Consider the following 14,949-nt stretch of genomic DNA (forward strand, 5'->3'; position numbering starts at 1 on the left):
CAATTTTTAGGGCCTTCCTCTGACCGCCTGGTGAAGAGGTCCTGGATGGCAGGAAGCTTGGCCCCAGTGATGTACTGGGCCGTACACATTACCCTCTAGTGCCTTGCGGTCGGAGGCCGAGCAGTTACCGTACCAGGCAGTGATGCAACCAATAGTCAGTCAGCCTGTGTCTGTCTGTCGCTCTCTTGCTCTCTGTGTCTCTGTCTCCTTCTTTTTGCTCTCTGTGTCTCTGCTCTCTCTCTCTCTCTCGCTCTCTGTGTCCGTCTGTCTGTCTCTTTCTCTGTCTGTCCATCTGTCTGTGTGACAGCTAGAGAGACTGACTGGATTGACAGTCTCTCTGTGTCTCTGTCTGTTTCTGTCTGTTGGTCAGTCAGTCAGTCAGATAGGCAGTCTCTCTAGCTAAATATTCAGTCAGACAGACAGTCTCTCCAGCTATCTCTTCAGACAGACAGGCAGTCTCTCTAGCTATCTCTTCAGTCAGACAGACAGACAGTGTCTCTAGCTATCTCTTCAGTCAGTCAGACAGACAGAGAGTCTCTCTAACTATCTCGTCAGTCAGACAGACAGACAGTCTCTCTAGCTACCTCTTCAGACAGACAGACAGTCTCTCTAGCTACCTCTTCAGTCAGACAGACAGTCTCTCTAGCTATCTCTTCAGTCAGACAGACAGACAGTCTCTCTAGCTATCTCTTCAGTCAGACAGACAGTCTCTCTAGCTATCTCGTCAGTCAGACAGACAGACAGTCTCTCTAGCTATCTCTTCAGTCAGACAGACAGTCTCTCTAGCTATCTCTTCAGTCAGTCAGACAGACAGACAGTCTCTAGCTATCTCGTCAGTCAGACAGACAGACAGTCTCTCTAGCTATCTCTTCAGTCAGACAGACAGTCTCTCTAGCTATCTCTTCAGTCAGTCAGACAGACAGACAGTCTCTCTAGCTATCTCTTCAGTCAGACAGATAGTCTCTCTAGCTATCTCTTCAGTCAGTCAGACAGACAGACAGTCTCTCTAGCTATCTCGTCAGACAGACAGACAGTCTCTCTAGCTATCTCGTCAGACAGACAGACAGTCTCTCTAGCTATCTCTTCAGTCAGTCAGACAGACAGACAGTCTCTCTAGCTATCTCTTCAGTCAGTCAGACAGACAGACAGTCTCTCTAGCTATCTCGTCAGACAGACAGACAGACAGACAGACAGACACAGTCTCTAGCTATCTCTTCCTCGCTATCTCTCTAGATACCCCTCCCAAATGGGCTTTATTGGCATGGGAAACATGTTTGCATTGCCAAAGCAAGTAAACAAACAAATTCACAGTAAACATTACACACACAAATGTTTCGTAAGAATAACGTTTAAAAATGTTATTGTTAGCTATGTACTATGTTATCTCTCTCTCTCTCTACCTTTCTGTGGGTTGGTTCCTGTGGTGATCCCAGTCCAGTGATGGAGGTCCCTACAGACAGCCCCTTCACTGAGGACCAGACACGCCTCTACTTCAGAGACATCGTCTTGGGCATGGAGTACTGTGAGTACTACCATCCTACTCCTTCCTCTCCTTTCCCCCTCGTACATACAGTACTGTATATACCGCTACATCATTGAGTTGCAGCAGAGGCTTACACTGAGCTACCAGACTGCCTGACTGCCTGACTATCAGACTGCCTGACTACCAGACTGCCTGACTACCAGACTGACTGATTACCAGACTGCCAGACTGCCTGACTACCAGACTACCTGACTGTCAGACTGACTGACTGTCAGACTGCCTGACTACCAGACTGCCTGACTACCAGACTGCCTGACTACCAGACTGACTGACTACCAGACTGCCAGACTGCCTGACTACCAGACTACCTGACTGTCAGACTGACTGACTGTCAGACTGCCTGACTACCAGACTGCCTGACTACCAGACTGCCTGACTACCAGACTGACTGACTACCAGACTGACTGACTACCAGAATGCCTGACTGACTGACTGACTACCAGACTGACTGACTACCAGACTGCCTGACTACCAGACTGACTGACTACCAGACTGACTGACTACCATACTGCCTGACTGCCAGACTGACTGAATACCAGAATGCCAAACTGTCAGACTGACTGACTACCAGACTGCCTGACTGCCAGACTGACTGACTGCCAGACTGACTGACTTCCAGACTGCCTGACTACCAGACTGACTGACTGCCAGACTGACTGACTACCATACTGACTGACTACCATACTGCCTGACTACCAGACTGACTGACTACCAGACTGCCTGACTACCAGACTGCCTGACTACCAGACTGCATGACGACCAGACTGCCTGACTATCAGACTGCCTGACCACCAGACTGCCTGACTGTCAGACTGACTGACTACCAGACTGCCTGACTACCAGACTGCCTGACTGCCAGACTGCCATACTGCCTGACTACCATACTGCCTGACATCCAGTCCGCCTGACTGCCAGACTGACTGACTACCAGACTGACTGACTACCAGACTGACTGACTGCCAGACTGACTGACTGACTGCCAGACTGACTGACTACCATACTGACTGACTGCCAGACTGCCTGACTACCAGACTGCCTGACTACCAGACTGACTGACTGACTGACTACCAGACTGCCTGACTACCAGACTGCCTGACTACCAAACTGCCTGGCTACCAGACTGCCTGACTACCAGACTGCCTGACTTACTACCAGACTGACTGACTACCAGAATGCCTGACTGACTGACTACCATAATGCCTGACTGCCAGACTGACTGACTACAAGAATGCCAAACTGTCAGACTGACTGACTACCAGACTGCCTGACTACCAGACTGCCTGACTGCCAGACTGACTAACTACCAGACTGACTGACTACCAGACTGACTGACTGCCAGACTGACTGACTACCATACTGACTGACTACCAGACTGCCTGACTACCAGACTGACTGACTACCAGACTGACTGACTACCAGACTGACTGACTGCCAGACTGACTGACTACCAGACTGCCTGACTACCAGACTGCCTGACTACCAGACTGCCTGACTGACTGACTACCAGACTGCCTGACTACCAGACTGACTGACTACCAGACTGACTGACTACCATACTGACTGACTGCCAGACTGACTGACTACCAGAATGCCAAACTGTCAGACTGACTGACTGCCAGACTGACTGACTACCAGACTGCCTGACTACCAGACTGACTGACTGCCAGACTGACTGACTACCATACTGACTGACTACCATACTGCCTGACTACCAGACTGACTGACTACCAGACTGCCCGACTACCAGACTGCCTGACTACCAGACTGCATGACGACCAGACTGCCTGACTATCAGACTGCCTGACCACCAGACTACCTGACTGTCAGACTGACTGACTACCAGACTGCCTGACTACCAGACTGCCTGACTGCCAGACTGCCATACTGCCTGACTACCAGACTGACTGACTACCAGAATGCCTGACTGACTGACTACCATACTGCCTGACTGCCAGACTGCCTGACTACCATACTGCCTGACATCCAGTCCGCCTGACTGCCTGACTGCCTGACTGCCAGACTGACTGACTACCATACTGACTGACTGCCAGACTGACTGACTACCAGACTGCCTGACTGACTGACTACCAGACTACCTGAGTGCCTGACTATCAGACTGCCTGACTGCCTGACTATCATACTGCCTGACATCCAGACCGCCTGACTGCCTGACTGCCTGACTGCCAGACTGACTGACTACCATACTGACTGACTACCAGACTGCCTGACTACCAGACTGCCTGACTACTAGACTACCTGACTGCCTGACTATCATACTGCCTGACTACCAGACTGCCTGACTATCAAACTGCCTGACCACCAGACTGCCTGACTGTCAGACTGACTGACTACCAGACTGCCTGACTACCAGACTGCCTGACTGCCAGACTGCCATACTGCCTGACTACCATACTGCCTGACATCCAGTCCGCCTGACTGCCAGACTGACTGACTACCAGACTGACTGACTACCAGACTGACTGACTGCCAGACTGACTGACTGCCAGACTGACTGACTACCATACTGACTGACTGCCAGACTGCCTGACTACCAGACTGCCTGACTACCAGACTGACTGACTGACTGACTACCAGACTGCCTGACTACCAGACTGCCTGACTACCAAACTGCCTGGCTACCAGACTGCCTGACTACCAGACTGCCTGACTTACTACCAGACTGACTGACTACCAGAATGCCTGACTGACTGACTACCATAATGCCTGACTGCCAGACTGACTGACTACAAGAATGCCAAACTGTCAGACTGACTGACTACCAGACTGCCTGACTGCCAGACTGCCAGACTGACTGACTACCAGACTGACTGACTACCAGACTGACTGACTACCAGACTGCCTGACTACCAGACTGCCTGACTACCAGACTGCCTGACTACCAGACTGACTGACTACCAGACTGCCTGACCGCCAGACTGCCATACTGCCTGACTACCATACTGCCTGACATCCAGTCCGCCTGACTGCCAGACTGACTGACTACCAGACTGACTGACTGCCAGACTGACTGACTACCATACTGACTGACTACCATACTGACTGACTGCCAGACTGCCTGACTACCAGACTGCCTGACTACCAGACTGACTGACTGACTGACTACCAGACTGCCTGACTACCAGACTGCCTGACTACCAAACTGCCTGGCTACCAGACTGCCTGACTAACAGACTGCCTGACTGACTACCAGACTGACTGACTACCAGAATGCCTGACTGACTGACTACCATACTGCCTGACTGCCAGACTGACTGACTACAAGTATGCCAAACTGTCAGACTGACTGACTACCAGACTGCCTGACTACCAGACTGCCTGACTGCCAGACTGACTGACTACCAGACTGACTGACTACCAGACTGACTGACTGCCAGACTGACTGACTACCATACTGACTGACTACCAGACTGCCTGACTACCAGACTGCCTGACTACCAGACTGCCTGACTACCAGACTGACTGACTACCAGACTGCCTGACTGACTGACTACCAGACTGCCTGACTACCAGACTGACTGACTACCAGACTGACTGACTACCATACTGACTGACTGCCAGACTGACTGACTACCAGAATGCCAAACTGTCAGACTGACTGACTACCAGACTGCCTGACTGCCAGACTGACTGACTGCCAGACTGACTGACTACCAGACTGCCTGACTATCAGACTGCCTGACCACCAGACTGCCTGACTGTCAGACTGACTGACTACCAGACTGCCTGACTACCAGACTGCCTGACTGCCATACTGCCTGACTACCAGAATGACTGACTACCAGAATGCCTGACTGACTGACTACCATACTGCCTGACTGCCAGACTGCCTGACTACCATACTGCCTGACATCCAGTCCGCCTGACTGCCTGACTGCCAGACTGACTGACTACCATACTGACTGACTGCCAGACTGAATGACTACCAGACTGCCTGACTGACTGACTACCAGACTACCTGACTGCCTGACTATCAGACTGCCTGACTGCCTGACTATCATACTGCCTGACATCCAGACTGCCTGACTATCATACTGCCTGACTGCCAGACTGACTGACTACCATACTGACTGACTACCAGACTGCCTGACTACCAGACTGACTGACTACCAGACTGCCTGACTGACTGACTACCAGACTGCCTGACTACCAGACTGACTGACTACCAGACTGACTGACTACCATACTGACTGACTGCCAGACTGACTGACTACCAGAATGCCAAACTGTCAGACTGACTGACTGCCAGACTGACTGACTACCAGACTGCCTGACTACCAGACTGACTGACTGCCAGACTGACTGACTACCATACTGACTGACTACCATACTGCCTGACTACCAGACTGACTGACTACCAGACTGCCTGACTACCAGACTGCCTGACTACCAGACTGCATGACGACCAGACTGCCTGACTATCAGACTGCCTGACCACCAGACTACCTGACTGTCAGACTGACTGACTACCAGACTGCCTGACTACCAGACTGCCAGACTGCCATACTGCCTGACTACCAGACTGACTGACTACCAGAATGCCTGACTGACTGACTACCATACTGCCTGACTGCCAGACTGCCTGACTACCATACTGCCTGACATCCAGTCCGCCTGACTGCCTGACTGCCTGACTGCCAGACTGACTGACTACCATACTGACTGACTGCCAGACTGACTGACTACCAGACTGCCTGACTGACTACCAGACTACCTGACTGCCTGACTATCAGACTGCCTGACTATCATACTGCCTGACATCCAGACCGCCTGACTGCCTGACTGCCAGACTGACTGACTACCATACTGACTGACTACCAGACTGCCTGACTACCAGACTGCCTGACTACCAGACTACCTGACTGCCTGACTATCATACTGCCTGACTACCAGACTGCCTGACTATCAGACTGCCTGACTATCAAACTGCCTGACCACCAGACTGCCTGACTGTCAGACTGACTGACTACCAGACTGCCTGACTACCAGACTGCCTGACCGCCAGACTGCCATACTGCCTGACTACCATACTGCCTGACATCCAGTCCGCCTGACTGCCAGACTGACTGACTACCAGACTGACTGACTACCAGACTGACTGACTGCCAGACTGACTGACTACCATACTGACTGACTACCATACTGACTGACTGCCAGACTGCCTGACTACCAGACTGCCTGACTACCAGACTGACTGACTGACTGACTACCAGACTGCCTGACTACCAGACTGCCTGACTACCAAACTGCCTGGCTACCAGACTGCCTGACTAACAGACTGCCTGACTGACTACCAGACTGACTGACTACCAGAATGCCTGACTGACTGACTACCATACTGCCTGACTGCCAGACTGACTGACTACAAGTATGCCAAACTGTCAGACTGACTGACTACCAGACTGCCTGACTACCAGACTGCCTGACTGCCAGACTGACTGACTACCAGACTGACTGACTACCAGACTGACTGACTGCCAGACTGACTGACTACCATACTGACTGACTACCAGACTGCCTGACTACCAGACTGCCTGACTACCAGACTGCCTGACTACCAGACTGACTGACTACCAGACTGCCTGACTGACTGACTACCAGACTGCCTGACTACCAGACTGACTGACTACCAGACTGACTGACTACCATACTGACTGACTGCCAGACTGACTGACTACCAGAATGCCAAACTGTCAGACTGACTGACTACCAGACTGCCTGACTGCCAGACTGACTGACTGCCAGACTGACTGACTACCAGACTGCCTGACTATCAGACTGCCTGACCACCAGACTGCCTGACTGTCAGACTGACTGACTACCAGACTGCCTGACTACCAGACTGCCTGACTGCCAGACTGCCATACTGCCTGACTACCAGACTGACTGACTACCAGAATGCCTGACTGACTGACTACCATACTGCCTGACTGCCAGACTGCCTGACTACCATACTGCCTGACATCCAGTCCGCCTGACTGCCTGACTGCCAGACTGACTGACTACCATACTGACTGACTGCCAGACTGACTGACTACCAGACTGCCTGACTGACTGACTCCCAGACTACCTGACTGCCTGACTATCAGACTGCCTGACTGCCTGACTATCATACTGCCTGACATCCAGACCGCCTGACTGCCTGACTGCCTGACTGCCAGACTGACTGACTACCATACTGACTGACTACCAGACTGCCTGACTACCAGACTGCCTGACTACCAGACTACCTGACTGCCTGACTATCATACTGCCTGACTACCAGACTGCCTGACTATCAGACTGCCTGACTATCAAACTGCCTGACTACCAGACTGCCTGACTACCAGACTGCCTGACTACCAGACTATCAGGCTGACTGACTGCCGGACTAGCCCATATCATAATCTCAGTGGAGAAGAGGAGCCAGCCTCCATCACTGAACAGGGTAAAACAGTGTGCCTGGTAGACTTGAGTCTCTATTTCCCCTCGCTCTGTGTTTTCCCCCTCAGCCCCTCGCCTAGCTCCCCTCCAGCCACAATATGTTCAGGTCCTAAAGGACTTTCTCTCTTCTGGTGTGTCAGACTGTCAGACACAATCTACCCCCTCAGTGCTATTGAGCTCATAGCTAATCAGGAGCTTCAGTATTGAGCTTATAGCCAATCTGTAACGGTTTTCTTGTGTCGAAGGAGAGGCGGACCAAAACACAGCATGGTTATTATTCATGGTTCTTTAATAAAGAAACTACACATGAATAGACTAACAAAACAGCCCTATCTGGTGCAAACACAGAGACAGGAACAATCACCCACAAAACCCAACACCAAACAGGCTACCTAAATATGGTTCCCAATCAGAGACAATGACTAACACCTGCCTCTGATTGAGAACCATATCAGGCCAAACACAGAAACAGACAAACTAGACACACAACATAGAATGCCCACTCAGATCACACCCTGACCAAACAAAACATAGAAACATACAAAGCAAACTATGGTCAGGGTGTGACACAATCAGGATGTTTAGTGTTGAGCTTATAGCCAATCAGGGCTTTTCTAAGGCTGTTGTCCTATATTAAACTGAGGGGTATCTGGCTCACAGGGTTATTAGCATAATCAATAGGTGAACTGCACTGTAGTACCATGGTAGGATGGGTTACAGTATGTTGTGTCCTGTATGCTCTCTAAGTATGCAGCGTGTGCTCTGTAGGCTTCTGTGTAGCATGGCAGAGCTTGGGCTATGTTGTGTAACATATAGGGAGTGGATAATGCCTACAGGTAGTATTCACCTCCATAATAGCATGGCTACTAGTATCACGTACGATAAGCAATATGCTTCACATAGTTTACGGCAGGTAGCCTAGTGGTTAGAGCTTCGGGCCAGTAACCGAAAGGTCTCTGGATCGAATCCCTGAGCTGAACGAGGTAGACATCTGTTGTTCTGCCCCTGAACAAGGCAGTTAACCCCACTGTTCCTAGGGAAACTGTTGTAAATACGAATTTGTTCTTAACTGACTTGCCTAGTTAAATAAATGTTAGTTTCCTTAATGAGGCGACTCACCAGCTTAGAGAAAATGTTCTTGTTTGGATCTTCTCTGTAATTGTTGTCGTTACATGGTTCGCTGCATCGCAGGATGTTGGGTCACATAGGGGCGGCAGGTAGTCTAGTGGTTAGAGTGTAGGGGCGGTAGGTAGCCTAGTGGTTAGAGTGTAGGGACGGTAGGTAGCCTAGTGGTTAGAGTGTAGGGGCGGTAGGTAGCCTAGTGGTTAGAGTGTAGGGACGGTAGGTAGTCTAGTGGTTAGAGTGTAGAGGCGGTAGGTAGCCTAGTGGTTAGAGTGTAGAGGTGGTAGGGTAGCCTAGTGGTTAGAGTGTAGTGGCGGCAGGTAGCCTAGTGGTTAGAGTGTAGGGGTGGCAGGGTAGCCTAGTGGTTAGAGTGTAGGGGCGGCAGGGTAGCCTAGTGGTTAGAGTGTAGTGGCGGTAGGGTAGCCTAGTGGTTAGAGTGTAAGGGCGGCAGGGTAGCCTAGTGGTTAGAGCGTAGGGGCGGTAGGCAGCCTAGTGGTTAGAGCGTAGGGGCGGTAGGCAGCCTAGTGGTTAGAGCGTAGGGGCGGCAGGGTAGCCTAGTGGTTAGAGCGTAGGGGCGGCAGGGTAGCCTAGTGGTTAGAGCGTAGGGGCGGCAGGGTAGCCTAGTGGTTAGAGCGTAGGGGCGGCAGGGTAGCCTAGTGGTTAGAGCGTAGGGGCGGCAGGGTAGCCTAGTGGTTAGAGAGTAGTGGCGGCAGGTAGCCTAGTGGTTAGAGTGTAGGGGCGGCAGGTAGCCTAGTGGTTAGAGCGTAGTGGCGGCAGGTAGCCTAGTGGTTAGAGTGTAGGGGCGGCAGGGTAGCCTAGTGGTTAGAGCGTAGTGGCGGCAGGTAGCCTAGTGGTTAGAGTGTAGGGGCGGCAGGGTAGCCTAGTGGTTAGAGCGTAGGGGTGGCAGGGTAGCCTAGTGGTTAGAGTGTAGGGGTGGCAGGGTAGCCTAGTGGTTAGTGTGTAGGGGCGGCAGGGTAGCCTAGTGGTTAGAGTGTAGGGGCGGCAGGGTAGCCTAGTGGTTAGAGTGTAGGGGCGGCAGGGTAGCCTAGTGGTTAGAGTGTAGTGGCGGCAGGGTAGCCTAGTGGTTAGAGCGTAGGGGTGGCAGGTAGCCTAGTGGTTAGAGCGTAGGGGCGGCAGGGTAGCCTAGTGGTTAGAGCGTAGGGGCGGCAGGGTAGCCTAGTGGTTAGAGCGTTGGACTAGTAACCCACTGTTCCTAGGCCGTCATTGAAAATAAGAATTTGTTCTTAACTGACTTCCCTAGTAAAATAAATAAAATAAAATAGGAGTAGTTAGTGTATATGTTTGCTCTATCTCTAATGTACTCTAATGTATACTTCAAGGTTCTGCACTTCAAAGCGGTCTACCGGCTGTATATTTTGGTTAAAAAAACTGAGGGATGGACCTGGATAAATGTACCCACTCTCAAATTCATAGACAGAACTACAAATGCCAGGATTGACTGTTTGTTTACAGATACATTGTTTACAAACATCTGTGTTAAACAAGCTTATTTTGGGGGGTTTCTAATGAGGTATGACAGTTGAACTCAGCCCATGAGGCATTTATCAGTTACATTCTTCAAGAATCAATGTGTATCTAATTAATTTAAAAGTCAAAAACTGGATGTAGAAATCACAGATTGGCCCTTTAATGCATGACTCACAGATAGGCCCTTTAATGCATGACTCACAGATTGGCCCTTTAATGCATGACTCACAGATTGGCCCTTTAATGCATGACTCACAGATTGGCCCTTTAATGCATGACTCGCAGATTGGCCCTTTAATGCATGACTCACAGATTGGCCCTTTAATGCATGACTCACAGATCGGCCCTTTAATGCATGACTCACAGATTGGCCCTTTAATGCATGACTCACAGATTGGCCCTTTAATGCATGACTCACAGATTGACCCTTTAATGCATGACTCACAGATTAACCTTTTAATGCATGACTCACAGATTGGCCCTTTAATGCATGACTCACAGATTGGCCCTTTAATGCATGACTCACAGATTTACAGCAATTACATTCTCTCTAAAATGTGTTATGACATTGATGTGAATTTGAATGCACTTGAAATAAACTGAATTTGATCGTTTTACATTTTAGTCGTTTAGCAGGCGCTCTTATCCACAATCTGTATGTGACCTTGAGTAAGGCACTTAATTCAAGGCACTTAATTCAAGGCACTTAACCCTAATTGCTCCTGAACGTTGTTCTGGATAAGAGCATCTACTAAATTACTTAAATGTCAAAGTTAGTGTGTCTCTTCGTGTGTGTGAAGAGCTGCAGTATAACTTGGTACCTGTCACCCTGTACGTACTCACAATGTTTCTGTACCATAGAAATCAACCCCAAGGTCAAGCCATTCATGTCTTCACTGTTCAATCATTAATCCGGGGAGCGACCGGTGTCACATCACTGCCAGGCAGCAGCACGGTGCATCACATCTGTGTGTGGGTGGTACAGCAGTCACTGCCAGGCAGCAGTAATCAGACCTTTCTTCTGAAACGCGTCAGTCTATTCTTGTTCTGAGAAATGAAGGCTATTCCATGTGAGAAATTGCCAAGAAACTGAAGATCTCGTACAACGCTGTGTAATACACCCTTCACAGAACAGAGCAAACTGGCTCTAACCAGAATAGAAAGAGTGGGAGGCCCGGTGCACAACTGAGCAAAGGACAAGTACATTAGAGTGTCTAGTTTGAGAAACAGATGCCTCACATTCCTCAACTAGCAGCTTCATTAGAAGGCCAGCATCCCGGAGTCGCCTCTTAATTGTTGACATTGAGACTGGTGTTTTGCACGTACTATTTAATGAAGCTGCCAGTTGAGGACTTGTGAGGCATTTGTTTCTCAAACTAGACACTCTAATGTACATGTCCTCTTGCTCAGTTGTGCACTGGGGCCTCCCACTCCTCTCTAGTGGGAGACATTTGCTCTGTTCTGTGAAGGGAGTGGTACACAGCGTTGTACGAGATCCTCAGTTTCTTGGCAATTTCTCTCATGGAATAGCCTTCATTTCTCAGAACAAGAATAGACTAACAGGGTTTCAGAAGAAAGTTCTTTGTTTCTGGCCATTTCGAGCCTGTAATTGAACCCACAAATGCTGATGCTCCAGATACTCAACTAGTCTAAAGAAGGCCAGTATAATTTCTTCTTTAATCAGCACAGTTTGCAGCTGTGCTAACATAATTCCAAAAAGGTTTTCTAATGATCAATTAGCCTTTTAAAATGATAAACTTGAATTAGCTAACACAACGTGCCATTGGAACACAGGAATGATGGTTGCTGATAATGGGCCCCTGTACACCTATGTAGATATTCCATACAAAATATGATGTTTCCAGCTACAATAGTCATTTACAATATTAACAATGTCTACGGTGTATTTCTGATCAATTTGATGATATTTTAATGGACAAAAAAAATGCTTTTCTTTTCAAAAACAAGGATATTTCTAAGTGTCCCCGAACGTTTAAATGGTAGTGTACATTCATGAGTGTAAATTGCTAGAGATTAAAGCGTGTACTAAATGACATGTATTGTTATTGAACTTGAGGAAACGCTGGTTTTCAGACTTCTTTTGCTACATTATGCTCTTATGAACACGACCCTGCTGCCCCCGGTTGATTAGGATGTCTTCTTCTCTGCTTGGTAGAAGAAGAGATTTTTTTTATAAAGAATATAACTAGAGCCCTGCGGTGTTTCTGACCACAGAAAAACTCTTGTCTCTTGGCCAAATCATAATGGTCATTAGAAAGTCTGGCATCATGAAAATCACTTAACATATAAAGTTCTGCTGTTTCGCTCTCGTCTCTCTCTCTTCTCTCTCTCTCTCTCTCTCTCTCTCTCTCCGTCTCTCTCTCTCTCTCTGTCTCTCTTTCTCTCTGTCTCTGTCCCTCCCTCTTTCTCTCTCTCTCTCTCTCTCTCACACTCTCTCTGCCTCTCCCTCTTTCTTTCTCTCTCTCTGTCTCTCCCTCTTTTCTTCTCTCTCTCTCTCTCTCTCTCTCTGTCTCTCTCTTTGTCTCTCTGTCTCTCTCTCTCTCTCTCTCTCTCTCTCTCTCTGTCTCTCCCTCTTCTCTGTCTCTCCTCTCTCTCTCTCTCTCTCTCTCACTCTCTCTCCCTCTCTCTCTCTCTCTCTCTCTCTCTCTCTGTCTCTTCTCTGTCTCTCTTTCTCTCCTCTCTCTCTCTCTCCCCCTCTCTCTCTCTCTCTCTCTCTCTCTCTCTCTCTCTCTCTCTCCCTCTCTCTCTCTCTCACCCTCTCTCTCTCTCTCTCTCTCTCTCTCTCTCTCTCTCTCTCTCTCTCTGTCTCTCTCTCTCCCTCTCTCTCTCTCTCTCTCTCTCTCTCTCTCTCTCTTCTCTCTCTCTCTCTCTCTCTCTCTCTCTGTTCTCCTCAGTGCACTACCAGAAGATAGTCCACCGGGACATCAAGCCTTCTAACCTGCTGCTGGGTGACGACAGTCATGTGAAGATTGCCGACTTTGGGGTCAGTAACCAGTTTGAGGGCAACGATGCCTTGCTCTCCTCCACGGCTGGGACTCCTGCATTCATGGCTCCAGAGACCCTGTCAGACATCCGCCAGAGCTTCAGTGGCAAGGTGGGGTTACAGAATGTGTGTGTGTGTGTGTGTGTGGGGGGGCAGTGTGTGTGTGTGTGTGTGAGGGGGGTCATGTGTGTGTGTGTGTGTGTGTGTGTGTGTGTGTGTGTGTGGGGGGTGTGTGTGTGTGTGTGTGTGTGTGTGTGTGTGTGTGTGTGTGTGTGTGTGTGTGTGTGTGTGTGTGTGTGTGTGTGTGTGTGTGTGTGTGTGTGTGTGTGTGTGTGTGTGATTGCGTGTTAAAGTTAGATTATATAAACATGTATTTTACCACCTACATCACCTCTCTCTCTCTCTGTCTCTCTTTCTCTCTGTCTCTCTCTCTCTCTCTCTCTCTCTCTCTCTCTCTCTCTCTCTCTCTCTCTCTCTCTCTCGCTCTGTCTCTCTCTCAATTCAATTCAAGGGGCTTTATTGGCATGGGAAACGTGTTAAAATTGCCAAAGCAAGTGAGGTAGATAATATACAAAAGTGAAATAAACAAAAAAATTAACAGTAAACATTACACATACAGAAATTTCAAAACAATAAAGACATTACAAATGTCATATTATACATATACAGTCTCTCTCGCTCTCTCTCTTTCTCTCTCTGTGTCTCTCTCTGTCTCCCTCTCTCTCTCTGTGTCTCTCTTTGTCTCTCTCTCCCCTCTCTCTCCCCTCTCCCTCTCTCTCTTCTCTCCCTCTTTCCTCTCCCTCTTTCCTCTCTTCTCTCCCTCTCTCTCTTTGTCTCTCTTTCTCTCCGTTTCCCTCCCTGCATGTTGATTTAGCAACAAGCGTCAGGCAGCAAGGAGAGGAGAGAAGAGGAGAGGAGCCCACCACTGGGCAGAACAACACAGCAGCTGCAGCAGCTCTCTCTCTCTCTCTCTCTCTCTCTCTCTCTCTCCTTCAGTCTGCTTCTATTTAATCTACCCACACACTTTTTAAAATAACTCATTCATTTTTCAGGACTATTTTCTGGGTAATCCTCCAATGGCAGTTTTATTTGATGGGTTTAGTCAGGAACAGGCAGAACTGTATGAGACTGACTACTGTAGACCAGAGGATCCCAAACCCCTCCACCTCTGGGGGCAGGTTTACTGACTGAAATACGCTGCTGTAGGCTGCTAGCCTTCCTTTTAGCTGTCTGACTTCAAGGAACATGTGCTGTACAAGTGTCTCTCCTGTTCTGATTAGCCCAGTAAGTCCTTGAGTGGTTAGTCACTCCACAAGCCTCGTTGAAGAGCGAACGCTGTACGCTGCTCATT

The 14,949-nt window shown here is 49.3% G+C and overlaps 1 protein-coding gene across 1 annotated transcript in view; it reads left to right on the forward strand.

The window, feature by feature from the left end:
* LOC135533833 (calcium/calmodulin-dependent protein kinase kinase 1-like) overlaps positions 1-14,949 on the forward strand; it is a 53,196-nt gene that overhangs the window by 24,310 nt on the left and 13,937 nt on the right. Inside the window, exons 5-6 of the mRNA XM_064961047.1 lie at positions 1,434-1,522; positions 13,510-13,709. Coding sequence (XP_064817119.1) covers positions 1,434-1,522; positions 13,510-13,709 — 289 coding nt within the window. The remainder of the gene's footprint in view (positions 1-1,433; positions 1,523-13,509; positions 13,710-14,949) is intronic.

The sequence above is a fragment of the Oncorhynchus masou genome, unplaced genomic scaffold, assembly GCF_036934945.1.
Source record: "Oncorhynchus masou masou isolate Uvic2021 unplaced genomic scaffold, UVic_Omas_1.1 unplaced_scaffold_2696, whole genome shotgun sequence".
Lineage (NCBI taxonomy): Eukaryota > Metazoa > Chordata > Actinopteri > Salmoniformes > Salmonidae > Oncorhynchus > Oncorhynchus masou.